General features: G+C 48.2%; 8 protein-coding genes across 8 annotated transcripts; 4 read left to right on the plus strand and 4 right to left on the minus strand.

Moving 5' to 3' along the window:
- Positions 1-72: 72 nt before the first annotated feature.
- Positions 73-6,206, minus strand: BDV38DRAFT_292786 (cellular morphogenesis regulator DopA; the record flags this gene model as incomplete). The annotated part of the gene is made up of 7 exons (XM_032062090.1): positions 73-1,537; positions 1,587-3,052; positions 3,103-3,332; positions 3,396-5,638; positions 5,700-5,849; positions 5,910-6,034; positions 6,116-6,206. The coding sequence occupies 7 exons, from the start codon at positions 6,204-6,206 to the stop codon at positions 278-280; spliced, it is 5,565 nt and encodes a 1,854-aa protein (XP_031913650.1). The 3' UTR covers positions 73-277.
- A 463-nt stretch (positions 6,207-6,669) lies between these two features.
- Positions 6,670-8,819, plus strand: BDV38DRAFT_282836 (guanine nucleotide exchange factor MON1; the record flags this gene model as incomplete). The annotated part of the gene is made up of 5 exons (XM_032059894.1): positions 6,670-7,273; positions 7,334-8,196; positions 8,258-8,439; positions 8,517-8,751; positions 8,811-8,819. The coding sequence occupies 5 exons, from the start codon at positions 6,670-6,672 to the stop codon at positions 8,817-8,819; spliced, it is 1,893 nt and encodes a 630-aa protein (XP_031913651.1).
- Positions 8,820-8,943: 124 nt separating this feature from the next.
- BDV38DRAFT_85254 (proline iminopeptidase) lies at positions 8,944-10,931 on the minus strand. Its single transcript, XM_032064034.1, has 9 exons — positions 10,776-10,931; positions 10,483-10,718; positions 10,166-10,410; positions 10,010-10,095; positions 9,787-9,951; positions 9,717-9,737; positions 9,522-9,660; positions 9,367-9,463; positions 8,944-9,309 (listed from the first exon to the last, which is right to left on the minus strand). The coding sequence occupies exons 1-9, from the start codon at positions 10,816-10,818 to the stop codon at positions 9,094-9,096; spliced, it is 1,248 nt and encodes a 415-aa protein (XP_031913652.1). The 5' UTR covers positions 10,819-10,931; the 3' UTR covers positions 8,944-9,093.
- Positions 10,932-11,191: 260 nt separating this feature from the next.
- Positions 11,192-12,899, plus strand: BDV38DRAFT_246444 (pyridoxal phosphate-dependent decarboxylase family protein). The gene has a single exon (XM_032054551.1). It carries the CDS (start codon positions 11,250-11,252, stop codon positions 12,795-12,797), a length of 1,548 nt encoding a protein of 515 aa, XP_031913653.1. The 5' UTR covers positions 11,192-11,249; the 3' UTR covers positions 12,798-12,899.
- A 63-nt stretch (positions 12,900-12,962) lies between these two features.
- Positions 12,963-15,293, minus strand: BDV38DRAFT_292788 (putative Kelch repeats protein; the record flags this gene model as incomplete). The annotated part of the gene is made up of 3 exons (XM_032062091.1): positions 14,663-15,293; positions 14,456-14,601; positions 12,963-14,390 (listed from the first exon to the last, which is right to left on the minus strand). The coding sequence occupies exons 1-3, from the start codon at positions 15,108-15,110 to the stop codon at positions 12,963-12,965; spliced, it is 2,022 nt and encodes a 673-aa protein (XP_031913654.1). The 5' UTR covers positions 15,111-15,293.
- A 574-nt stretch (positions 15,294-15,867) lies between these two features.
- On the plus strand, positions 15,868-20,602 carry BDV38DRAFT_282840 (RecQ family helicase MusN; the record flags this gene model as incomplete). Its single annotated transcript, XM_032059895.1, has 4 exons — positions 15,868-16,282; positions 16,337-19,902; positions 19,961-20,039; positions 20,094-20,602. 4 exons carry the CDS (start codon positions 15,868-15,870, stop codon positions 20,600-20,602), a joined length of 4,569 nt encoding a protein of 1,522 aa, XP_031913655.1.
- Positions 20,603-20,940: 338 nt separating this feature from the next.
- BDV38DRAFT_282841 (uncharacterized protein) lies at positions 20,941-22,055 on the minus strand (the record flags this gene model as incomplete). Its single annotated transcript, XM_032059896.1, has 2 exons — positions 20,941-21,810; positions 21,873-22,055. The coding sequence occupies 2 exons, from the start codon at positions 22,053-22,055 to the stop codon at positions 20,941-20,943; spliced, it is 1,053 nt and encodes a 350-aa protein (XP_031913656.1).
- Positions 22,056-22,935: 880 nt separating this feature from the next.
- Positions 22,936-24,714, plus strand: BDV38DRAFT_85312 (telomere maintenance protein PBP2). Its single transcript, XM_032064035.1, has 3 exons — positions 22,936-23,565; positions 23,629-24,505; positions 24,562-24,714. The coding sequence occupies exons 1-3, from the start codon at positions 23,059-23,061 to the stop codon at positions 24,582-24,584; spliced, it is 1,407 nt and encodes a 468-aa protein (XP_031913657.1). The 5' UTR covers positions 22,936-23,058; the 3' UTR covers positions 24,585-24,714.
- Positions 24,715-24,800: the final 86 nt, after the last annotated feature.

The following is a 24,800-nucleotide window of genomic DNA, read 5'->3' on the forward strand; positions in this document are numbered from 1 at the left end:
ATAGTCATTGTCTTCTCATCCGCAGAATTTTTTCGCTACTGTCAAAGAAAATACTCCAAATATATGTTTATTCATTCATTGACCGTAAAGATCCCTGGGATATGATCCAATAGGCTGTTCCCAAACGCCTGACTAGTCTCGCAAGGGGTCAAAGCTGCACAACAGCTTGCAACACTATCTAACTCTTGAACAGGAAAGAAACTGTACCCAGTATTTGGATATAATACAAATGAGATTTCACCATGGTCGCCTAGAAAGCCAAAGGAAAAGGGGGGACTTAATTTGCCATGGTACTCTCGTTGAATAGGTCCGCCAACAGATCATCGTAAGATGTTGTCAAGCCGGGACTGCTCATGCTGTAAGTGCTTTCGAAAGCATGAATGCTGAGTTGTTCAAACCAAGGCCGAAGAGCCCGGTCAATGAGTTCATCTTTCGCCGTCTCACGGATCCAGTCCGCTGTTAGACCCGGCTGTTTTACACTATAGCCAAGCTCGGTCGACTCCCTGGGGCCGTCTGCGGCCGCGGAGCGCGTTCCTAAGCTCTGTGAAATCTCATCCGCAAGGGCCATAGGCTCCCAGCGTTCTGGTGGATAGACGGCATCTATCGTATCTGTAACATAGAGCCATTCAAGTAGCTGAAAGTCATCCGGGGCAAGGACGAGTAACGTGTCAAGAAGCTTACACGCCTGCAACAATGCATATGGACTGTATACTTCTTGCTGTAATCCAAGCGGAACTGCAGCAATAGCTTCTTGAAGCTCCGTATTGATCAACGGCCAGAATGGAGCCAGCACTGTTGTAGAACTCTTCAGTGCAAGAGCCCGAAGAACCATGAATATCTCCGCTCTAGTCGTGGATGACGGTGATGATGAACTAGTAGCCCCTAGGAGATCTTCTAGCTTCTGCAGAAGTCCCGGTAGTTCTCCAATAAAGTAGTCATTGTTCGCGGACAAGATAAGCAGAGTAATCCTACGGAGGTTCAATTGTGCCTTCCTATCGGCATCTAGGCGGGCAGCAGACGCTCCCACACCAAACATTATTCCCGCAGTGCTCGGGGGTGGAAGCCGAGACATCAGCTCAGATAATCGATCCTTATCAGCAAGCACCCACTGTCGCAATAGGTTCATCCATCCACCCTTCACAAGTTCGAGGTGAGAACTGAAGAATCTAGGATCATTGAAGGCTTCCGCGACGTCTTTCTTCCAGACCTTCGCGGCAGCCGGAACCTTTGCGATATGTTGCAAGAGAGCCATAAAATTGTGGCTGATGTTGTTTGGGAAAAGCCGCGATCGCAAAAGTGGCCCTATTACATTGGTTGAAATGCCTGATACAGCTGTAGTAATACGATCCGAGTCGCCTAATGTAGTTGTGAAGGCAGGCATAGAACTAGCAAGGATGCTGAGCATGTCATCAGGTCCGATATGAGGTGCTGACAGATTATCATGCTCTAAAGAGCCTCGACCCAGCAAACCCGACTCCTGTGACAGCCCCAGAGGCTTGCTGGTAAATATTGCCGTGAGCAAACGTAGCAGTACATCCTATGAAGGTTAGCACATGTAATACCTCATCAACTGATAGGTCACGCACCCCAAGTTCCTTCCTCATTCGACGATCCTCACCGAAGCTGGTGTTCTCCAACTTCGCACCAAGGATAGCGGCGAACTCAACCAAACGAGGAAGTATCTGTCTGTGTGGGAATGGGTTGCTCAAAACATCACGCAAAAAGGTAGTACAGTCTGTCCAAATCTCGTCGAGAACATCGTCATCAAGGGATCTGGCATAAGTGACTAGAAAACCTGCTAACTCGTTTTCTGTAAGTGTCGACGATAGAGTAGATTTACGACTGGGTTCTAGAGCGGAAGGGTTCGTCCTGGTGTAGATGGCGTTAAATACAGCCGGGATGGTAATTTTTGGTCGAGAACCATCTAGAGTGTGAAGTAGGCTGAAAATCAGAGACGAGGTAGTACTGTCTGTCTTCGTCCACATCTCTACCAATGTCTCAAGGCATTCAAGGGCCTCCGCTGTAAACAGATGCTCGAGAATCCGACGGGAGCGGTTCCTCATTCGCAAAGATGTATATTGGAAGGATGCCAGAGACTCAGCATCTTGAGGAAGAGTACTTCTCTCCACGGCCCCCCAAGCCCAGATAGAAAAGCACAGGCGCACAGCATCTTGGAAGCACAGTAAGACAGTAAGTCTATTATTTGCAGCGGTCGAACGACCGTGGCTGGCGTCTGAGGCAAACACGCCTGATACCATATTTCCAAAGAACCCCTGAGGTTGATCTGGGCTCTTAGCAGCAGGGACATTGGCTTCATCCACGAGAAGACGCTCATGAGCAGTAGCAATGCAAGTTTCAAGACCGGTGAGTAGAGCTATAGTGGCATGTTCGGACCTATCCTCGGGCCAACCTTTTGTGTGCTTGAATGAAAGTTGCAGATTTGCGTACGCAAGTTGTATCTCTTTACAGAAGCAATCCACTAGCATCAGGATGATCTGGAATATAGACCCTGAATATAGCGGAAGCACTTCACAGAGCAACATCGTCCATCTTTCCACGGTGCCCCTCGAGTTCGGAGAGCTCATACCTTTGAGAATACATTCTAGGAATTTCTGTGGAGGTTGTGGCATGGCGGGGATCGGGGGCGCTTTTTCGGCCTTGTCGCTCGTAAATGATAGAATAGAGGGACTTGTTAAGCGCTCACGTGAGCTGGCTCTCTGGTGTTTTGGCTTAGGAGGAGGCTGTGGTAAGTACGCCTGAGCAAACCGAACCTTCAGGGATGCAAGAAGAGTGTCAATGAGAGCTCCTTGGATAGCGATGCTACCACCATCATCCAGTACAGCAGATAGTCGTTCAACAAGTAGGGAGTCAATTCCAGACTCAGCCACCTCTTCCGCTCCTGGGCCTAGCAGGAGTTGGCGCATAACAAGTAGGGATGTTTGTTGCAACTTAACTTCGTCGAAGCTTGTCTGTGGCGTCGTCTTCGGACCACTAACTATTCTTAGGATGGCGTGGAATATGATCGAGTGTAAAGTCTGGGTCCCAGTGTTATCTGTAGGTATTGTGAGTTTTGGCATGTTAAATTGAAGTCACGAAGCTCACCTTCCGAAGCAGACGTATCATGGTGTCGGTCACCTTGAGCTGGCGGCTGGGTCAGTAAAGTAACCCACCCATTGTGGGGGATGACTGATATGATGTTATGAATGGTCTCCAATAGATAGCTACATTCCTTGTAATCATCGGGAGAAATGGAAAGGGTTGTTTGATTTGCCCCAGAGGGATCCGTTTGGGTGAAAAGACTATCCAGCCGTGAAACAACGATATGGAAGACCCTATTTCATCCTTGAGTAAATATATCAAAAACAAAGGCCTACTTGAAGAATAAGGGAGCTTACTTGTGTATGGAGGGAAGATCTTGGAGCCAACGCTGGACCACCTCAGAGGCTTCGCTAGGGGCTTGGGAGAGCGAGTCTAGGACAATAAAAAGTGGACGTTCAAGCAGGGAAGATTGGTAAGAAACCTGGATCAGCGCCGAATCCTGTGCGTGCTTCGAAGGATGCTCATAGGCACCATGGTGGCTGTGATTCCACAATACAAGGTACCTTCCAATCTGTTCCTCCGACAAGAGTTGACGTGACGTGTTGGATGAGTTGACTATTAGTGATGTTATAGATGCCTCAACAAGGTGATCAGACCATGACACTGAATGTAAGTGCCACAGGCAGCGGACTGCCTCCACATGAAACTTCGGGCTCAATGGTGAGAGATATTGCCAAATTTGTTTAACAAGTGACGGAACAAGATCAGAAATATCTTCGTAGCTGATATAAAAGCCGGGACTCTGGATAGAATATAAATTTGTGACACCGGTGGCAATGGATGAGATAGCCGAGAAAGTGGCAGTAGATTGCTCGGCATGATTTGCACTGACGCGGTTGCAGATGGCAAGGTAAAGCCGTCTGTCGCGCGGTATGCGTGACTTAGGAAGCTTCTTCAACAGTACAATAAGGAGATTTACGTTCTCCTGTATTGATGCGATGTCATTATCACCCGCAAGTGATGATATGACGAGTTCGTAGGCTTTGCTGATTATCAGCTCCGCAAGTTGTTTAGAAGCGAAGGGTAATGGAGGGGGTTCAAGGCTGCTGGTGCTTTGCCTATAGAAACCATGAATCTTCTCTAGAACTTCAGGCATATTGAGGTCACCAGTCGGATGGTCTTTGGTTGTCTTTTCAGAGGCCAACTTCTTGGAGAAAGCTCTTTCTGTAAGCAAGCCCGTCAGAGAGCTCATCACTTTAAAGAGTCCATGCGACACAAGTCGTAGTTGATCATGTGCAGCTTCAGGATGATTTTTCGGAGAGAGCTCATTCATCTTCATAAGGACCGAGAGGGTCAGCAGCGGGACATGGTTTAGAACCATGTCCTCCTCTCGCACATTGAAATTTTCCAGAATAAATTGAGCGAGCCTAAGGTTATCCATTACCCGACCATTTTCGCGAACAAGACTCTCTGGTTCCCAATCTATCAACTTGAGCAGTTCCGAGAAAATTACTCCGCTCTCGACACCGTCAAAAAAGGCGCTCGCACTGCGGAAGACCTCGTCAAATTGGGGTTTGGAGGCTACCGTCTCAAAAGCTTGGACATTTCGAATAATGGGGAGAAAGACTGCAGTGACTATGTGCCCACCAACTTCCCATCGGTCCATCAAGGACAGCGATATCCGGAAAGGCCTTGTCTTCTCCGAGGGGATTACGGTTTTCTGTCCAATCATGCCTAGGAGACCTCTCACTAGTGGTTCTAGCCCAAACTGGCGGAAGTATTCGGACTGTGAAAGTTCTTGACTACTAGCGGTGGATGCATCTGCGTTTTCCGATATCGAGTTCCTAGCTTCGAAAGAGGTTCGGTCATTTGCAGGGTCGGGGCCTAGAAGCCAAGCCCATAATCTCCGATTCAAACTCATATCTCTTCGAGCCACAACACCCACAGCTGCAATGAGTAACCTTTGGAGGTCATCATCCGTGATTCGAGATTGCAAAATTGGCGAGCTGAGTGGCAGATGCGTCACAAGCAAATCGAGAAAGTTTCGCTGGACAAGGACTTGCTCGTCGGTTAACCCGGTCGCAAAACAACGAATAAGTAAACCAGGTTCCGGGAGGACAACTGAGTCTGCTGCCATCTGCATGTCATGTGGCATATCGTTGGAGCCGTTGCTGCTGCTTTTGCTTGGTCTTCGATCCGTGACACCAAGCTTGGGGAGATAGCGATTCAGGTAAGCCAGCACTCCTGAACGCCTACTTGGACTAGTGATTGACGCGAGGAATAAGCACTGCCAAAAGTATTGACCGCTTGTGTTGGCATCTCCGCCTTGCCTCTGTGTGTCCATCTGGCTAGCTATATCGCGAAATTTATTGATAAGCCGGAGAGTTGGGTCAAAGTCATCGCTGGTTTCTTCTTCGAGTCCAGGTAGAAGGGCTAGGATGATCGCCTTCAAGGCGGGCCTGATAGCCCATGGCTCCAGGCCACAAATATATGTCTCTACCAAGTTTAAGAATAGAGGGCGGACGGTAAGTGAGGCGAATGCTAAAGTAGGTGCGACGCCGGGCAGATACAATGGCAGATCGTGCGATAGTCCTTCTGGCTAAGAGTAAAGCGAAGTATTAACAGACGCTGCTCGAAATAACCCAAGTAACACGACCAACCTTGATCAAACCAAAGACATATGTATATACTTCAAGTGCCTTCTGATGGACACCAGACGGCAAAGAAGGATTTAGGCATTGCGCAAGCCGTTTCGAGACGAGCACCTTGTGCGGGACGATCGGTAGGTCAGGAGGGTGAGATTGAAGGGCCTAACGTTGAGAACCATTAGCGACCTAGGTGTAGTTGTCTTTCGGGGAATATTAATCCACCTTCAGAAGCCGACTGAGGAAAGAGATATAGTCCGCCCATTCCTGCAACGCCGTGTCGAATAAAGAGAGGGCTCGCTCGACGCTCGACGCATAACGACGGTAATTTTTATCCTTCTTTAGATGTTCTACACGATTTCATAGACATTAGACTGCAGGTTCTCCTCGAAACCTAGCTTTCAGCCGTGGGATGCCGGGTGAGCGCAGACCTTCTTTGCCTCGTAAGCGGGATCGCGCGAGAGAGCTATCGGAGCTTGCGGGGGAGTTCGATCTCGGAAACGAGCTCGGATCAAGGCTCATGGTGCACACGTCGAGTATTCAATCATAAAGTATTCGTCGGAAAATCGCACCTCTTCATATTTCGCGCATTAAACTAGAATGCGACCGGAGTTGGAGCGGTTGTTGTTGCTTAAAGACACGGAAGCCACAACAAGCGCCAGGCGGACATGTTTTTGGTGCCTTAACCGTCCGCCTTTTAGAAGCTCCGAACGGGGAGATCAATTAAATCAGCCTTTCTCCACTTAGTCCACTATTTAATCAAGCCGCCGAACCCACATAACTAACGTTTCCTCACCTCAAGTGCCGACCACGTCGCTACTGTACTAGGCAATCTATCGCCGATTATCGATGGGTGTTTCTATGACATCACCCCTGACAAGCATGTCTTATACGCCCTTGTTAAGTTGCGTATAATATACATGAGAGTATTGTTGGCGGTTGGAGTAGCACATACATACCAGTCAATGCGCCGAAGTCAATCAACATGGATTCGGAGAATAAAAAACAGCCACAGGACTCCCCTGATGGTAATGATGGTAGCAAAGATGAAGCTACCTGCTCCTCAGAATCATCTCCCACAATGACAGCATCTAGTGTCAGAGAACGCAGCCCCAGCCCTGAAGGACCACCGCCACCTTTACCCCCGCGTCCGAATACTTTAACTTTGTTGGACGAAGGGGCATCATCTTCTCGGACTCTACGGCAGTCAACTCAAAGCGCCTTGCAGTCCAGAGCTACTACGGCAGTGTCCCTGACAGACATTGCTTCCCATGATGGTGGGAAAGAGAGTTACCCTGCTCGCAATCTACCTGGGACGCTAAGGGCCAAGGCAAGTCTTAGTCACCTGGCTAGTCCAAGAGGCAGCGATACAGCTGATTCTGCAAGTATCAGAAGCTCTGTACCACAGGCGGACTTTGGTGAGGTAGAGAATGTCTTCAGTGACTTCGTCATGACAGAGTCTGGACCCATGCAACATGATAGCACAGGTCTGCTCCAATTCCCGGAGTTCCAAGCAGACGATGTAGATGATGATTTTACAGAAGAGTTTGAGCCCGTTGGGGACATTGGAGACGAAGGAGAGAACGAGGGTGCGTAGCTTCCGTAAAGCCACGAAACTGTTGAGTTGCTAATCCACGACTCGACACTAGAACTAGTCCTCGAGAATTGGAAGTCTAAGCGAAAACATTATCTTATCCTATCTGCTGCTGGAAAGCCAATATGGACGCGACATGGCGATGGTGGTCTGGTATCCACGTATATCGGTGTCATTCAGACCATCATATCGTTCTATGAAGATTCGCAGGATCGTCTGAATAGTTTCACCGCTGGAGATACAAAGTTCGTCATTGTAGCTAAAGGACCGCTCTACTTAGTGGCGATAAGTCGGATTCTCGAAAGTGAAACTCAACTTAAGCTTCAACTAGAAGCTCTGTATATGCAAATTTTATCGACCTTAACCCTCCCATCTCTGACACATCTTTTCTCGGTGCGACCCTCTACCGATCTCAAGAGACCATTACAAGGCTCAGAGACTCTATTGTCTACATTGGCAGACAGCTTCACGAAAGGTTCACCGTCTACCCTCCTTTCGGCATTGGAATGCCTAAAAATCCGCAAGGCGCACCGCCAAACAATCAACAATGCTCTTCTTAAAACTAGAACTAACAGCCTTCTCTATGGTCTGGTGGTTGCAGGCGGTCGGTTAGTTAGCGTTGTACGGCCAAAGAAACATTCACTTCATCCTGGTGATCTACAACTGATTTTCAACATGGTCTTTGAAGCAGAGGCTGTTAAGGCTGGGGGTGGCGAGAGTTGGATTCCTGTCTGTTTACCGGGCTTCAATAGCAGTGGATATCTCTACATGTATGTCAGTTTCGTTGATCTAAGAGAAGATGCTGGCAACATTGCGGATGACACGGCGACGAAGGAAGAATCTGTTGCGGTCATCTTAATCAGTACAGATAAAGAACGGTTTTTCGAGTTACAAGAGATGCGGAACTCGTTTATTGAGGTAAGAGAATATTCTCAGTTTTTATCATGTGACGTATAATTCTGACCATCACTACTTTTAGCAACTGGAGAAGGACGGCAGCCTCAAAATCATGAAAGAAGCCATTGACAAGGGCCGACCAAAGACGACCGACATTGTGCCGGGAACAGTCTTGCATCATTTTTTGTACAAGTCGCGAGGAAACGTGCAGTTCACTATGTCCTCTTATGAACCCGATTTCTTGTCTGTCTCTCGACGTCGGAGGTCTGTTTGGCACAGTTAGCTCCCTGACAGGGGTCCCTAATGGTACCAGTTATAGTTGACTGACGTTGATCTTACAGACTAATGTCGACCTACAATAACCTCCATGCTAGCATCCATGCCAAGCACGCCCACGTTCGCGTCCACCATTGTGTCTCACAATCCTCAACCTCACTCGCATGGGTGACCCCGGTATTCCAACTCTACTGCGTCGCTGGTCCAAATGCCAATCGGAATGCCCTCGCTCACAGTGCGAGCAAAATTGTCCAGTGGGTTCAACAAGAGGAGGAGAGACTGTTCATTATCGGCGGTGCGGTATGTTATCTCGCGGTAGTTATTACTCTTGGTCTGGTGTGACTGACTCATGCAAATAGGTCTTCTGAGATTCATCTTGCTCAATATTTTGCGATATATGTCGTCTACATCTCAAGGTGTCACAAACTATCCGGTATATACTGAACCAAGGTTTTGGATTATAATTATAGACGCGCGGTGATCACAGCCCAAAACCTATATTCTAGAAATAGCCTAGACGACATGACAGTGAATGAATACCACCCACTAATCAATTGTGTCGTCCCTCAAGGCAAAAAGCTGCTGCATAACCTCGTCCGACTTAGCTCGGAGAGCATTATGATACATGGTGTTCGTAATGAACTATTTGATTCCCTTGATCTTCGCGGCGGTATTTGAGGCATGACTGAAGTGCACGTACATGTCATCTATGTACGTAGCAGCGTAAACTGGAACTTCATTCTTCGCCAGCTGGGCTTCGTCATAGAGTGCAGGCCAGTCCTTTGTAGTTGCGAGGATGTCTGCCGTTTCTTTGATCTCGTTGAGCTCGTCGTACGAATCAAACATGTCCTTGTAAATCTATATCGTGCCTATTAGTCAAAGTGGCATCATTCATAGCTCCCGAAAGAGTCTCACCATCTCGCCTGTAAACCAGATCTCTGGTCGATTGGCGTCAATGCTGAAGTTTGAATTGGCTGAGCGAAGTCTATCGGCAGACCAATTTGATGCTTGCCTGTTTATCATTAGTAAGGTAAGGCCATCAAAATTCAAAGGGCTTAAGGAATTCTCACCCTTGGCAATAGATAGCTTCGTGAAGAATGGCATAGATAATAGCACTATCAAAGCCACCTGCAGCATCGAGTGAAGTGCGTGTAGGATGAGTCAGGAAGCCAAAGATCTCGAGATCATTCCAGGCGCGCAGGACAAGTTCTAACAAGTGTTAGCCCAAAAGGCTGCACTTACTCTAAAGCGTGATCAAACATTACCGTGGATACTATCAAGGCCACCTATAGACGTCAGTATCGCAGCCATGGCGTTCCAAATTAGATTCCCTACCATGCATGCCAAATATAAGACCCAATTGCTGGAATCTCGCCGGTGTCAATTTCCCGGACGGAACAGATACATCGTTCTCCTTGAGATACTGCATGATTCTTTTGACTCGCTCAACATCTTCAGGAAACTTGGAGTAATAGGCCTTGTTTCTCTCCTCCAGTTTTTCTTCATTTCATTGGGTTAGGTGAGGTAGTTAGGAACTGAAGCTTTTAAGGATGCATACCGTATGTCCGTGCATAGACTGAGTCAGGATCATTGACAAGAGGAGGCAATCCGCCACAAATAAACGCCTCCGCAAGTCCTTCTGGGCTTTTGTGTGTCAAGACTCATCAGCACTAGAATTAAACCATTCACAATATAGTTTAGCGATTCAACTCACAACATAGAAAGATATGTCACAGCGCAGAAACCACCGAAACTTTGGCCGATAATGCTCCATTTACGTTTATCTTCGGGATAATCTACGGTAAGGCATCGGCGAATAGCCTCACAATCCCTGACAATATTATCCGCTCGGAAGTTCTTCAGGTACTCCGCCTGCTTAATTGCATTGCCTTTCAAGGCAAGGGTACTTGCAGTGATCGTAGAGCTGAGGCCAGTGCCACGTTGGTCTAGGAACAGAACCTATGCGCTATGAGCATATGGGCATTTGCGCGGTGAGGGAAGAAAATTGGATTTGAGATTAATATCACCCACCTGGTATCCCTTGTCAAGGGCGGTGCCAATCCAGCCATTTTCCTGAGGTGGTCGACATCCATAACCGGGTCCACCCTGCAGGTATACAAGCCAAGGCAACTGCTTGTCCTCCTTTGGGGTCTCAAATGAAGTCGTCAAGCGTCGAACACTACGGGCAAAAAGCCTCAAAGTGCCGTCATTTGGCCGGCTGTAGTTGACTGGAACGTCAAAGAGCAGTTCTGCTACACGGAGCTTCCCTAATTCCCCGCAGTATCAGCTTCTATGTTACACTCACAGCTCCTCGAGAGGCGCACCTGGGACGTTGTGAAGCTTCTTGTCTACTAATTTGGCAGCCATTGCTGTTCGTGCCTTAACTGTAACAGTTATGGCTGTGCTTGGAGTAGCAAAGAACCTGTTATTAATGTTCCCTGAAAGACAAGAATTGATTGTTGATACGTAGTGGATAATTGTGGAGACGTTCGAATGCTACCTTAGGCACACCCGTCTGTGCGCGCCAGCCAGTTGGCTAGTCCCTTAAAGTCTAGTCCACCCGACGGAATCCTCTTTGAGTTTAAGCCGTCGTAAGCCAACCACTATATCAACTGGGGGCCATACGGCACGGTGTTTGCTCGCGGTGATTGACTCACGGGATTGGACTATGGATTAATATATAACATTTCAATTTTGGCATAAGATAATATACCCTCGGTTACAGTTGGCAAGCCTATGTCGGCACCTTCAACAAGCACCATCTTTGTCTTGAGCTATTGCTCTCCCTTACACCAGTCATGAGTGACAGAACTTCTATGGAGCTAAAAGACGTCACGGCCACAGCAGAAACGCAGGCCAATCTTCAACAGCAGTTATGGGAAATTAGTCAAACACCCTGGAGATCCGGCATTCTTCCCAGTGCCAATCATCTTGCTCGGGCAAGAGCAAGTTTACCGTCATGTCTTGCAAATGAGGGACTTGGGTTTGAAGATGCGAAGCAACATATCCTGAACGATATCGTCCCAGCTTTCAATGGAAGCAGCATAAGTCCCAATTACTATGGCTTTGTCACCGGAGGGGTAACACCTGCTGCCTTATTTGCAGATAACATTGTATCTGCGTACGATCAAAATGTCCAGGTTCATCTTGCCGACCACTCTATCTCCACGGATGTTGAATCCAACGCTTTAGGCCTCCTTGTCGACCTTCTGCACCTGGAGCGAGCTGACTGGCATAACGGCATTTTCACCACCGGGGGATCGGCGAGTAACATTCTCGGCTTAGCCTGTGGAAGGGAATATGTATTAAATGTCGCTGCACGCAAGGCAGGAGTCCCAACCCAAAGCGTTGGAGAGCATGGGTTGTATGAAGTCATGCAGGCATCTGGATTGTCAGGAATTCAGGTTTTATCAACGCTACCGCATTCGTCCCTAGTCAAGGCAGCTGGGGTTCTAGGAATTGGTCGAGCAAATGTTAAAAATATCTGCCAAGAAAGCAACCCGCTCCTTTTTGATATGGAAAAGCTTGAGCTTGAACTAGCAAGGCCCGATAAGGCAAGTATCGTCGCAGTATCCTGCGGAGAAGTCAACACTGGACGTTTCGCGACGACCAGCATCGATGAGATGCGAGAACTGCGGAGATTGTGCGACAAGTACGGTGCCTGGTTACACGTTGACGGTGCCTTCGGGATTTTCAACCGCGTTCTAGATGATAGCCCAGAATTTGCCACTATCAAGAAAGGAGTTGAAGGCATAGAGCTAGCCGATTGTATTGCAGGCGACGGGCACAAATTCCTCAACGTACCGTATGATTGTGGCTTCTTCCTCTGTCGCCATCCTAGTGAAGCTTTCAATGTGTTTCAGAATGCGAATGCGGCCTATCTAACAGGGAATAGCAACGACCCTCCCTCAATTCCCTCGCCATTGAACATCGGTTTAGAGAATTCCAGGCGATTCAGGGCGCTCCCTGTCTACACTTCACTTGTCGCGTATGGCAGGATTGGGTATCAGTCTATGCTGAAGAAACAAATTCGATTGGCCAGGATGATTGCCGGATGGTTGTTTGATCAGTCGGAGTATAACGTTTTACCGGAGGCTAGTACTAAGGAGGAATTAATGGACCAAACATTCATGGTTGTCTTGCTTAGCGCGAAGCAGGATGAGTTGAATATGATTCTCGCCTCCAAGATAAACGAGACATCTGAGATGTTCGTTTCTGGGACGTCCTGGCAAGGGCGACCGGCTTGTCGAATTGCCATCTCTAATTGGAGAGTTGATGAAGACAAAGATTTTGAACTTGTGGCAAATGTGCTAAAGAGTGTTGTTGAAGGAGAAACAACCAATTAAGCGTATGTGTGTATGTGGTTGGAAACCGAGGCGAATACAGATACATCAGTATAACTTATATAGAAAATTCCCAGATCAGCTGAACTAATGGAACAATGTACTTTAATGTGAATATTTATTGGATATAGTTGTTTCTTTGTCTCCAAACCAGCTTCAGATGCAGCATTACCGACGCCGGCCAGCACCGCCAGCATTATCTCTCTCGGCAAGGCTGACAACCTCGCCGATTCCAGCCTCCTCCTGTTCATCTTCGAGAGCCATGACTTCTTCTCTGCTATCCCACCACTTCTCTTCTGCAATGTTGAATGCATCCTTGCGCAGTTCCTTGATATTCTTCTCCGGCTCCAAGCCCTTTGTTTTTAACGTTTCGAGCAAAATCTTCTGCCACTCTTCAGAAGTACGGTTGAAGAAATCACGCAAGCTCTCAAAAGGTCGGGGAAGAGGCCTGCTATCCTGTACAGATGGCTCTCCCTCTGGCTCTTCTACCTCGAGCTGCTCCATCTCTTGTGTCACGGATGGCACCGTTGTCTCCGTAGGCGCGGGGGAGGCAGCATCCAGTGACATTGCATCTTCCTCTTCATCTCCCTCCTCCTCGTCATCATCTTCGTCGTCATCCATTTCATCGTCGCTCTCTTCCTCCTCGTTAAGGAGGTTCCAGTTCTCTGGTTCGTTATAGAAGATCTCCTTGACACCGTCAAGTTTGACGAGATCGATAGAGTACATGTCATTAAATGTAAACTCTCGATCACCTTTCTCATAAGTACCACCGAATATGAAAAGAGTGTCATCCTGTACGGTAAGCTGTGCGTTGAACCGCATATGAGGCATTTCGAAGCGAACAATCGAGGGCTTCTCAGGCTTATCAGATTCCTCTTCAACTGTGGGAGTATTGAGCTCCATCTCATCGTCGTCGTCCTGACTGCGAATGCCTTTCTTCGCCTCCAAAGCCCTAAGATTCTGTAGCAGCTCTTCCTCATCAGCTTTAGTCCTGTCTCGTGACTTAATCTGATTTGCCTGTTTTTTGGCCTGTGCCCTTGGGCGTCGGAGACTCAATGGGAAAAAGCGGTTCCGGTCGGTATTCCAGGCGAACAATGTATTAAAGAATTCACTGTCAATTCCCTCCTCACTGAGCTCCACATCATGGACACCACCGAACATGATGCCTCGACCCTTGTGATACGCCATAGTAGCACCTGCGCGGGGTGGATTCGGGGCATTTGCAGGCTTCTTTCTGCGTTCCCAACGAATTGTGGGGGTTGCAGATGCAGGAGCATCGGCGGCAGGTGGTGTGATCCGAAGAAGCCAGGTGTCCTGGTGAACCATAGGCTTCATAGTCATACGCTGAGCACCACCCTTCATCTGTTTCCCTCCAACACTAGTGGTGGCCTTCACGCGGGAATAACCACCTAGGAGGACTGCACCTGCTTCGTGAGGAAGGAAAGAGAAAGAAGAGCGAGGGTCAGGTTTCTGTGATGCAGGGGGCAGTATAGGATTATACCAGGTATACTTCGAACAGTCGTAAATCCACAAGTCTTGGAGATATTTAGTTTGCTGCGAAGTGTCCTGGAAACCACCAAAGAGGATAATGTAGTTCTTGACTCAAGTCAGTTTCAAAAGTCTCATTATCGGGAGGAATGCATAGCTTCTGGTATGCGAACCTTGTAGTAAGTCATTCTATGGCCACTCCTGGCTGGAGGACCTTTGCCTTTAGTCTCAAGACGGGCCCATTCTTTCGTCGATGGGTCGAGATACCAGAAATCATTGTAATGATAGAAGGTACCTTGCTTTGGAGACGAGAACTCGCCTAAATGGTCCAAACGTTCAGTAAGGTGTTCACAAGCGAAGTAAGGATCCAGGCCCCATACCTCCAAAAAGATACACGCCTCCAGTATTCCCACCACGGCACCAAGCATGTCCACTCCGAGGGAGGGGAGTATTGGGACTAGTGACCTCTTTCCATTCGCCTTTGTCAATGTTGTACACGAAGAGATTGTTGAAAAAAGTAGCAAGAGTGCCATCAAAGTACTCTCCACCGAAGACCAACAATTCATTCCGATTTGAGGGGGATGCCAGCACAGTTGCGGAAGACCTAGGAGAAGGTGGTCCCGAAGCAATTTCGGTGACCTTGAGGAACTTCGCCTGCTCTTCAGCGTATTGCGCTAGGATGGCATCCAGATCTGCATCCTCTACATCGCTGTCTGCATCCCGTCCCTTCTTGCCCTTAGTTTTCTTTTCCTTCTGGGCAGCTTTCTTGTTCTGTTTCGCTGCAACACGTTCTTTGTGTTCGGCGGACTTCTTATTTTTCTTACCCATGTTGTGAAACCGCTTAGTTGTCTGTTTAGAATGCCCCCTGTATGTGTTTTAGAAGGCGACACCTTATATGTATATAGACCACCAATTCAACGGCGTTTTTAATGCGGGGGGGTTGATAACATTCTATAGTGGGGTTCAGAAAAAAAAATTAATTCCCCTCGTTTGGTTACGCGTAAAACGAATACCATATCAAATCCCCAATAACTATAGAGGTAAACCATTACAGGCACAATATAAATGGCAGTATGTCGACCCCCTTACATAGCTTACCAATAGTTACTTGGTTATGGACAAAACCAGTTGTTTTTTATTGTGAGTGGTGAATAGTGCATTGTAATCATGATTGAGCAGCTATGGATAGTAGGGATCCATGAGATATATAATCTAGACGGACCGATGAGATCTGATATACTAAACCCTACAGTTTGACTACGCATCGCGTAAACTATAATCTATTAGGTAATACTACAAATGGAGGAATTAATACAGGTTTGAAACTATATCAATGCCTGGCAGCTTGTGTCTTGTATAAATATGGGTGAATATCTCAGGCATCATAGTACTCAACTATGCTATGTATGGATGGTACGGGGCTATACTCAAAATATAAGGTAGACTCACCGCCCAGGTGATAACGCGCCGGGACGCGTCCCTTTGTCTTCTCCGGCTATGGAATTCAGTGACATTTAGACGAAGAATATCGCCAATGCCTTGCTGGAGAATAAGAGCAGAATCATGAAAGTGAAAATACGACCCTATGACTAGGCACAACTTGGAAGTTCATCTCAAATGGCTGTTGCAACAGGGCCCTTCGCTTTACCCCTCTTTATCGCCATCCGTACGCGACAGTCGCAATTCCATTCGAGAGAATCACACTCAAAATCGGCCGATTCCAGCACTGCATGCAACGGATAACCAGGTTTCAGAAATCGCAATCGGGGACTCCCAGCCATTACAGAGTAAATCTGTTGACAATGCGGACAAAGGATTCGAGCTAGAATCGGACGAAGACATGGCACGATTGTTATTGGCCCCCCAATCTGCGAGCAAACCTCGACTATTCAGTCGTCCTACGGATGCTGTTAATGGGTCACCCTCGAAGCCGAATGGTCGTACACATGCTCAATCGCCAACGCGACAGCGGGAGGCACGGAAGAGTCCCGCAATAAAAAGTATGGTTATTGATTTGCTAAAGTCTTTTCGGATAACTAATGATTAATGTCAAGGTACTCAAGGCGATACGCTTTCGTCATTCAACAGTATTATCAAGACGACAGCGACGCCATCCCGGACGAAACATAAGTTTGACGTCGAAACTTCGGATATTGATACTATTGATTTGACTGGTGATTTTGATAAAACTACGGCTTCATCAGGCACAGTAGATGAGCTTGGGGAGCCGCACCGGCTATGGAGCGAAGAAGCGCCCAGTCGAAAAGTTTCTACGGAGAAGCGAGGCAAGAAACGCAAAAGCGAGGAGTACATTTCAGATCTAGTATCTCCAAGAAAGAATGCACCCAAGGTGCGTTCACCTTTGCCCAACGATGAGACCACAGATGCTGCCCGGTCCGGTTTGACGCGCTCGACTAAAACCTATGTTACATCTTCCCCGACACGGAAGTCCATTCGTGAAGCCTCGCGCTCTCACGCTAGCGCCTCGAACCAGATCATAGCCGATTCCGACGAAGACGGCGATGAAACTCTATTTGATGATTTGATGAGTGACAATGATGCGCCCGTCATAGATAGCGATAAATCTTTATACCCTGTTCTTCCTCAAGATGCATCTGGGGAGAATAAACAAAGACGAAGGGTGGCAAAGAATGCAATGCAACGTTCTCCACTGGCATCGGAAATGGATTCCATTCCATCTGTTACCAATACGTCCCCCAGCAGGACATTCACGAACCCTGGTGATTCAGGTCTGACTTGTGCTCTCGGATCATCAGGGTCCCAGCCAAAGAGCAGCGATGTCATGAAGTTCTTAACTCTTTCCGCTGAGATTCTGAATCAAAGGATCTCGGGTTTTGAGGATACTCTAAGGAAGAATTCAGAAATCGTTTTTGAGCAGGCTATGAAGGGTGAGCCCGCGCCTGGATTAATTGCTGAGAACAAGAGTATTACAGCTCGGATAGAAGCAGTTAAATCCCTAAAGAACAAAAAGGCTGCCTATCACGCTTGTGAATCAACCAGAGATCAGCTGAAGAAAGCACTCATGCAAGTTATCTCTCAGGGTGGTAGCCCGAATACAATGCCGGAGGAGCTCGAACAAAGCCGAAAAGCCACATTACAGCTAGAGCAGATCGAGTCTGATATACAGCGTCTGCTTGTACAAGCTGATCTTCTACCGGTTCCATTTTCTTCAAGTACAGGACCATCTCGGCAGGGCCCAGAGCGTTTGCAATCCCCTCGATCAATTAGAAACATTAACCCTAAGAAATCAGCCCACCCTCCGGATCCCGAAGCTATGGAGACTGCATCTTCCAGAGTTCCCTCAGGGCTGAGTTCCCGTGTCTCTAAAGTTGACATACCAGCAGGGACAGCAAAACCATCTTTCAAAAGTGCCGGCCCTTGGCCTAAAACATTTGACTATGATGAGCCAATGATCAGTGATGATGACCATGCTTTTACTCGTACCATGGGATCTCCGCTTCCGGCCGAACAGCTTGACGAATTTGACTTGGACGCTGATGATGAGGAAATGCTTGAGGCCGCGGGGTTCCTTGACGATGGCTACTCAGTTTCAACAGCGACTAACAATCTCCAGACACGCAAGGCGTTTGCTGAAACCTCTGGAAACGTTGCCCGCACTCCTATTACACAGAAGTCGCAGACCTACAATGGCTTATGGCATCATCACCCGTGGTCCAAGGATGTTAAAAGCGTTTTAAAGGATCGTTTCCATCTTCGAGGCTTCCGCCTTAACCAACTCGAAGCCATCGATGCCACTCTGAGTGGGAAGGATACATTTGTTCTAATGCCGACAGGTGGAGGGAAGTCATTGTGTTACCAGCTGCCCTCTATCGTCAAGAGTGGAACTACCAGAGGAGTCACAATAGTCATTTCGCCATTGTTGAGTTTAATGCAAGATCAGGTGTATCATTTGCGCCAGCTCGAGATCAATGCGTATCTGTTGAACGGCGAGACGCAGAGGACAGAGCGACAATGGATAATGAGTACACTATCGAGCTCGGACGCAGAAGGTCAAATCGAGCTGTTATATATCACGCCCGAGATGGTCAACAAGAATCAAACCCTCATCCGTAACTTGGAAAGGCTAAATAATAGGCGTCGACTTGCACGCATTGTGATAGACGAAGCTCACTGCGTGAGTCAATGGGGACATGATTTCCGTCCTGATTATAAGGAACTTGGGGGGCTTAGGGCTCAGTTGCCCGGCGTTCCAATGATGGCCTTGACAGCTACTGCCACAGAGAACGTGAAGGTAGACGTCATCCACAACCTTAAAATGGACGGTTGCGATATCTTTACCCAGAGCTTTAACAGACCAAACTTGACATACGAAGTGAGGCAGAAGAAGAAGGGTAACGAGCTTCTGGCTAGTATAGCCGACACGATCAAATCATCCTATCACAACAAATCCGGTATTGTTTATTGCCTTTCGCGTGATACATGCCAGAAGGTCGCCAAGAGTCTTAGGGACGATTACCGCATTAAAGCTGAACATTATCATGCCGGTATGAAACCTGACGAGCGGGCGGAAGTTCAACAACGCTGGCAGTCTGGGAGGAGCCATGTCATAGTGGCGACGATCGCCTTCGGTATGGGTATTGATAAACCGGACGTACGCTTCGTTATCCACCACAGCCTCCCAAAGAGTTTAGAAGGCTATTATCAAGAAACTGGCCGAGCTGGCCGAGACGGAAAGCGTTCAGGTTGCTATATGTATTACTGTTACAGGGACACGATTACCATCAATCGCATGATTGACAGCAGCGATGGTAGTAAGCAACAGAAGAACCGACAGCGACAAATGCTACGCAATGTTGTGCAGTTTTGTGAAAACAAAAGCGACTGTCGAAGAGTCCAAATCCTTGCATATTTCAACGAGTATTTTCGTCGAGAGGACTGCAATGCTTCCTGTGATAATTGCAAGTCAGACTCTGTTTTCGAGCTCCGTGACTTTTCTCACTACGCGGCCTCAGTAATCAAGGTTGTTCGACACTTCGAGGAGTCAAAAGAGAATGTAACATTGTCGTACTGCGTGAACATTTTCCGAGGAAGCGCAAAAAAATTTAGGTCTCCTCAGCACAGACAGGCCCCGGGGTACGGAGAAGGTTCTTCGCTAGAAATGGGAGAGGCGGAAAGACTCTTTTATCACCTTCTTAGCGAGGGAGCCCTGTTCGAAGAGAATGTAGTCAACGGCAGTAGATTTGCTGTGCAGTACATCAAGCTTGGACGTCGTGCCCCTGATTTTGAGAGTGGTCGGCGTCAATTACAGCTTCATGTTAGAGTTTCACCAAACAAAAAAGCTCAACCGCCTCGGAGTGAATCTCGCAAAGATTACCATCCGCAGTCCACAAACGTGTCATCGCCTGTTCAAGCGGCGAACCAACGTCGCTTAGCCCGTTATCAATACGAAGCAGGCTCTGATAGTGATAGAGACAGTGATGGCTTCGAGAGAATTCGGATAGCTGGCAAGCCGAGGCGCGAGAAACCGTTTACTCCAGGCCCGCCGATTACTCAGGATTCCAGGTTTGACCGGCTTGACCCTCTCCATAAGGCTGTAGCGGAGGATTTCATGGTTTATGCTAAAAATTACTGCCAGGATGTGAGACTTCCTCTTCATCTTGCTGAATTCGGAACATATTGCTAACTTGTCTTAACAGATTGTACTTAAGAAAGGCCTTCGCAATCAGCCATTCACTGACGGGGTGCTGCGGGAGATGGTCATAGCCTTTCCCAAAGGTGAGCAACACCACTAGCCATTAGTAATAGGGAGCAATACTGATGTCAGAGCAGACCTGTCGGAGCTTTCCAGAATTCCCGGCATAGATAAAGATAAGGTTACTCGGTATGGTACTCAGATACTCAAGCTCGTACGAGATACGCAACGCCGTTATGCGGAACTGAAAAAGGATCGTGATGACGCCGACGGTGTTGTTCCAGACCCCAACCATCACAATGTCATCAATCTCACTAGTGACAGCGAAGAGTATGATGACGGTGATATTCTGGATGATGCTTCAGACCTTGATATGGATAACAGTGTCATCTCTAGTCGGTACTTCACCACCGACCCAGTTCCAGAAGATGACTCGTCTGATGCCCCTGGGGGAAGTAAAAGCTCCAAACCCCGCAAGCGTCAAGCTACCAGGCGAACTCGTCGAAAGAGCGCTGGCGAATTTAAATCCCGTAACAAAACCCCAAGACCCAGAAAGAAAACCGCCAACCGCGCAGATAGCCGCCCACCCCGGAAAGACTCAAAAGCCAAAGAACCCATGTCCCGGATAGGAATGATGCCTATCTAGCATCTTTATATATCGGGTTTCATGTTCTTTACGATGATTTTATTGATATATTGAAGAGCGTGTGAGCAGAGTTTCACTAATGGTCTGCTGCATCAGGTGCATCCACCGGCGTTGAATTGGAATTCTGACTACCCTTTTGTATCATGAGGACTTGACGAAGCGATTCTATGAATATTTACTCGTACTAAGCGCATGTGACTGTATTTTTCTCTTGACTTATTGCAACTATCACCGTATATAGCCTTAATTTGTATGTGTCCCACAGACATTGGTTGGTAATTCCTAGGGTTTGGTAAAAGCTGGACCTTGCATCAAAAGCAATTATTGAGAGTAGCCTTTTAATCGTTTAACGAACGCCCGAAGTCAATTAACCTTAATCGTCTGGCATCACGTGGATGGAATTGAGCTACTTTAGCTCTTATAAGGAATCGGGAGGCGGCAGACTCTCGGGGAAGGTCAATGTAGGAGGTACCTGCGTCGAGTAACGCGGCGAGCAGCTCATGCATCTCAGCAGCCGCTTTCTGGCGTTGGTTTGACCGGGTCTCTTCTTGATTGTCTCCTTGAGACGTTTGACCCCTGACGAGTTCATCTATTCGACGCTGGCCGCTATCATGGCTCGCTGCCGAAACTTTCGGCTTTTTGGGCTTACCATGACTTGTATAGCCCCTCTCCAACGTCTCATCAGAAACACTCATTGCATCTCCCACAGTCGGACCACCGAGATCTTCTGCAGCGAGCATGGGTGCCAATGTTTCATCAATAAAATTGTGGAGAGAGACATTCAGCTCTTCCGCCGCCTTGTCAAGCTCCTCCTTCTTTTCTTGCTGTTGATCGACAAGATCATGCGCTAGTTGGGACGGCGACTTCTGCTCCTTCTTGGCTTGTTGTTCACGGATACGAGCTATCCGTTTTTGTAGTCCATCATTGATGGCTTGGGCATCACGCAGATTAGCCTCTTCAACTTTTAAGCGCTGGCGGTTGGACGAAAGCTTATCTGCTGTCATAGTGACAGATAGTTTGCTCTCCTTGACCAACCGAGATATCTCCTCGACCGCAAGCAAGGATGGCAGAGGAGACCCAGAGCTTGGGAGCTCTGTTTCCAACCCCAGGAGAGAGTCATACGCCTTCTTGGCTCTTCTAACTTGCGAAACGCGAGACCAAGGGTCCGCGCCGATCTTAGAAAGATCAACCGCGTTGACCGAGCGGAGCTGTTGCGCGCATCAGTATCGCGTCTCTGTTTCTATATTTGCACGCTCTTCGGCTTGCATACCTTGCGCAAATCATCTTCTTGGCGTTTAACTCGGTCCTGAAGATTTTTCAGGGTCTCATCCAGCTTCTTATTATACGCCTGGAGAGTGGCCGAGCTGATTTGTTGATCATAACTCTCTTCGGCTTTCTCCCGTTTCACTGCGAAACGCTGGATCTTATCAACTGTCTCCTGAGGTACATCCATAGGGATAGATTGACGGTGCAGCACGATATAGATGAAACACGGGTTGGGTTGTCGAAGCTTGGAGAATATCCACACCAGCAAGGCCACAGGATCTAGATCAATGTCTGTTTCTTTGAATCACAACAAAGTGAGAGGAGATATCTTGGTTTTCATGTATTGCTTGGGCTTGTTTTCTATGCCCTCCCCGCACGTGATGATGACGGATGGGTAGACTATGCCAAAGGCAGGCTAGTGTGATCCCGTGCCACCGTTTCGCCTCAATCACACCTTAACCTCATCTCTTCACCGCGACATCGCGACTTCCTCCCCTCCATCCATCATCGTCACCTTCTCCCTTTTGCTTGGCATCTTCATCTTTGTCGCAACGGTGGAGTCGACTGCCTGTCTTTATTACTTGGCTCTTATCCGCTGTTTTAGCGTTTGTTCAAGCCCCTTTTAGCCCGGCGCGTGGCAGACTCTCTGTTCTTACACCCTGCGACTCGATCATAAACGTTGTGTTTTCTTTGGAGGAAAAGGGATAGTAAAGATTTAGCAACTTGACTTTGCTCTCATATTCTCCCTTTGCCCACGCTGTCAGCCTGTCAGCTCCCATTCACGTTCGGACCCTGAATCCTCACCACCACTACTATCACCGTCTACATCTCTCCGTTTTATCGTGCCCGATCCGATCATCTCTTCTCCTCCTCTCTTTTTCCCAGCACAGCTTTGCACACGCGAAGCTTTCTGCTCATATCCAAGGCCCGTGATTCCCAGCATATTCACTCTTCCACCGGCTATCCTTCCTCAACATCACTTTTTCTCATCACTGTGCACGATTACCACCAGCATTCCTAGTCATTTCAAGCACCAGATTCCCTCTCCCGATCGCCAGCACCAGCAAGTCTTATTGGGAACTCCTGGTGTACATAGTCGATCAAATAAAGCAGAAAAAAAAAAGAAAAGGCTATTTTGATACTTCGACTTCCTGCGTAAGTGAAGCAAGACTACACAGTCGAGAAGCAATATGTCTGCCTCTCCATCAGCTTTGCAATCCACCAAGCGTCCCTTGGAGGACCCTTCCTCGCCATCAGGTCCCAATGATCAACCGGAGGCCAAGCGTCCTGCTTTGGACAAAGTAGTAAAAGGCGATGAGTCCGAGGCGTATGCGGAAGTGAAGACTGAGTCCTCAGGTGTGCCCAGTGCCAATGCCGATAGCCAAGACGATACGGTTGTGCCTGATGCTCCTAATGCGAAGGGCACTCACCCTGAGACCCAGCCTATCCAGTCCACTGCGTCCCACGCCGAAACTGGCGCTCAATCCGAACAGCATCGTCCCCAAGACGAGTCAAGCTGGATCCATATTCGGGCTGTAATCTCTAGCCAGGAGGCTGCTACCGTTATTGGTAAAGGTGGTGAGAATGTATCACAGATCCGTCGTCTCTCCGGCGCCAAGTGCACTGTCAGCGATTACTCTCGTGGAGCAGTGGAACGTATCTTGACTGTCAGTGGTCCACAGGACGCTGTTGCTAAGGTTGGTTATATGCATCCTTGTTACTTAGCCGAAGTTTAACTGGCCTTGCTGACTGGGCTTTAGGCTTTTGGTTTGATCATTCGTACCTTAAACAATGAACCCCTTGATGCTCCCTCCACTGCCCAATCCAAGACATACCCCTTGCGTTTGCTGATCCCCCATATTCTCATTGGTTCCATCATTGGCAAGGGCGGTGGCCGTATACGTGAGATCCAAGAGGCCTCTGGCGCTCGTCTCAACGCTTCAGATGCTTGTCTTCCATTGTCCACTGAGCGGTCCCTTGTAATTCTGGGTGTTGCGGATGCAGTTCACATTGCCACCTACTACGTTGCTGTGACGCTGGTTGAGCAGCTCACGGAACGATTTGGTGGACCGGCAGCTTCTGCCTATGCCACCCGTAGCGGCGGGCCTGCTGGAGCTGTGCCTGGTGGTATGCAGGTTGTCCCTTATGTCCCTCAGCCCGCTGGCGGTCAATATGGTCACCCTGATACGTTCAAGCGCCACCACCCACACCCCAACCGGGCTGCTGCGGGTGCTTACGGTGTTCCTTATCTTCATGGACAACCCGCTCCCGCCCCTGTAGCTCAGCCTGCCATGCACTATGGCGGTGCACCTCAACCGTATGCCGGCGCAGGCCCTCACCAGCCTGCCCCGTATGGTGCCCCTCAGGCTGCTCCCGCACGCGGTGGTCCGACTCCAGTCGCCCCTGTTGGCGGAGCTATGCCCGGTCAACCACTGACTCAGCAGATCTATATCCCCAACGACATGGTCGGTGCTATTATCGGCAAGGGTGGTGCTAAGATCAACGAGATCCGTCACCTTAGTGGCAGTGTGATCAAGATCAATGAGCCACAGGAGAACAGCAACGAACGTCTGGTGACTATCACAGGCACCCAAGAGTGTAACCAGATGGCTTTGTATATGCTTTACTCCCGACTTGGTTAGTTTTGACTCCCGGATCATTCTCCAGTATCCCGTTACTAATTTGCTATATAGAAAGCGAAAAGCACCGTATCTAAGCGGAGGAATGAGTCTACGAGCTTGCTTAATCTGTTCTATTTCTTCCAGGAGCATATGGGGTTTCCTTTTTCCTTTTTCCCTTCGCTTTCTTTTTGCGTTGCTCAAAAGTCGTCTGTTCATGGTGACTTTAATGATTCGTTTCGGGTATATGCCTTCCAACTTGTAATTTATGGAAAAGCGCTGTCCGTCAACATTCGTTGTACACATTATCACCA

The sequence above is a fragment of the Aspergillus pseudotamarii genome (genome assembly GCF_009193445.1).
Source record: "Aspergillus pseudotamarii strain CBS 117625 unplaced genomic scaffold BDV38scaffold_26, whole genome shotgun sequence".
Taxonomy (NCBI): Eukaryota; Fungi; Ascomycota; class Eurotiomycetes; order Eurotiales; family Aspergillaceae; genus Aspergillus; species Aspergillus pseudotamarii.

Bases quoted from the DNA above. Each gene is read 5' to 3' on its own strand.
- BDV38DRAFT_85254 (XM_032064034.1), bottom strand. From the start codon at position 10,818: ATGGCTGCCAAATTAGTAGACAAGAAGCTTCACAACGTCCCAG. The intron at 10,719-10,775 runs GTGCGCCTCTCG...GCGGGGAATTAG, and splicing joins GAAGCTTCACAACGTCCCAG to GGAAGCTCCGTGTAGCAGAA. The intron at 10,096-10,165 runs GTGAGTTGAATC...GACACACAAAAG, and splicing joins GTGACATATCTTTCTATGTT to CCCAGAAGGACTTGCGGAGG.
- BDV38DRAFT_246444 (XM_032054551.1), top strand. From the start codon at position 11,250: ATGAGTGACAGAACTTCTATGGAGCTAAAAGACGTCACGGCCACAGCA.
- BDV38DRAFT_85312 (XM_032064035.1), top strand. From the start codon at position 23,059: ATGTCTGCCTCTCCATCAGCTTTGCAATCCACCAAGCGTCCCTTGGAG. The intron at 23,566-23,628 runs GTTGGTTATATG...ACTGGGCTTTAG, and splicing joins CACAGGACGCTGTTGCTAAG to GCTTTTGGTTTGATCATTCG. The intron at 24,506-24,561 runs GTTAGTTTTGAC...TTTGCTATATAG, and splicing joins TATGCTTTACTCCCGACTTG to AAAGCGAAAAGCACCGTATC.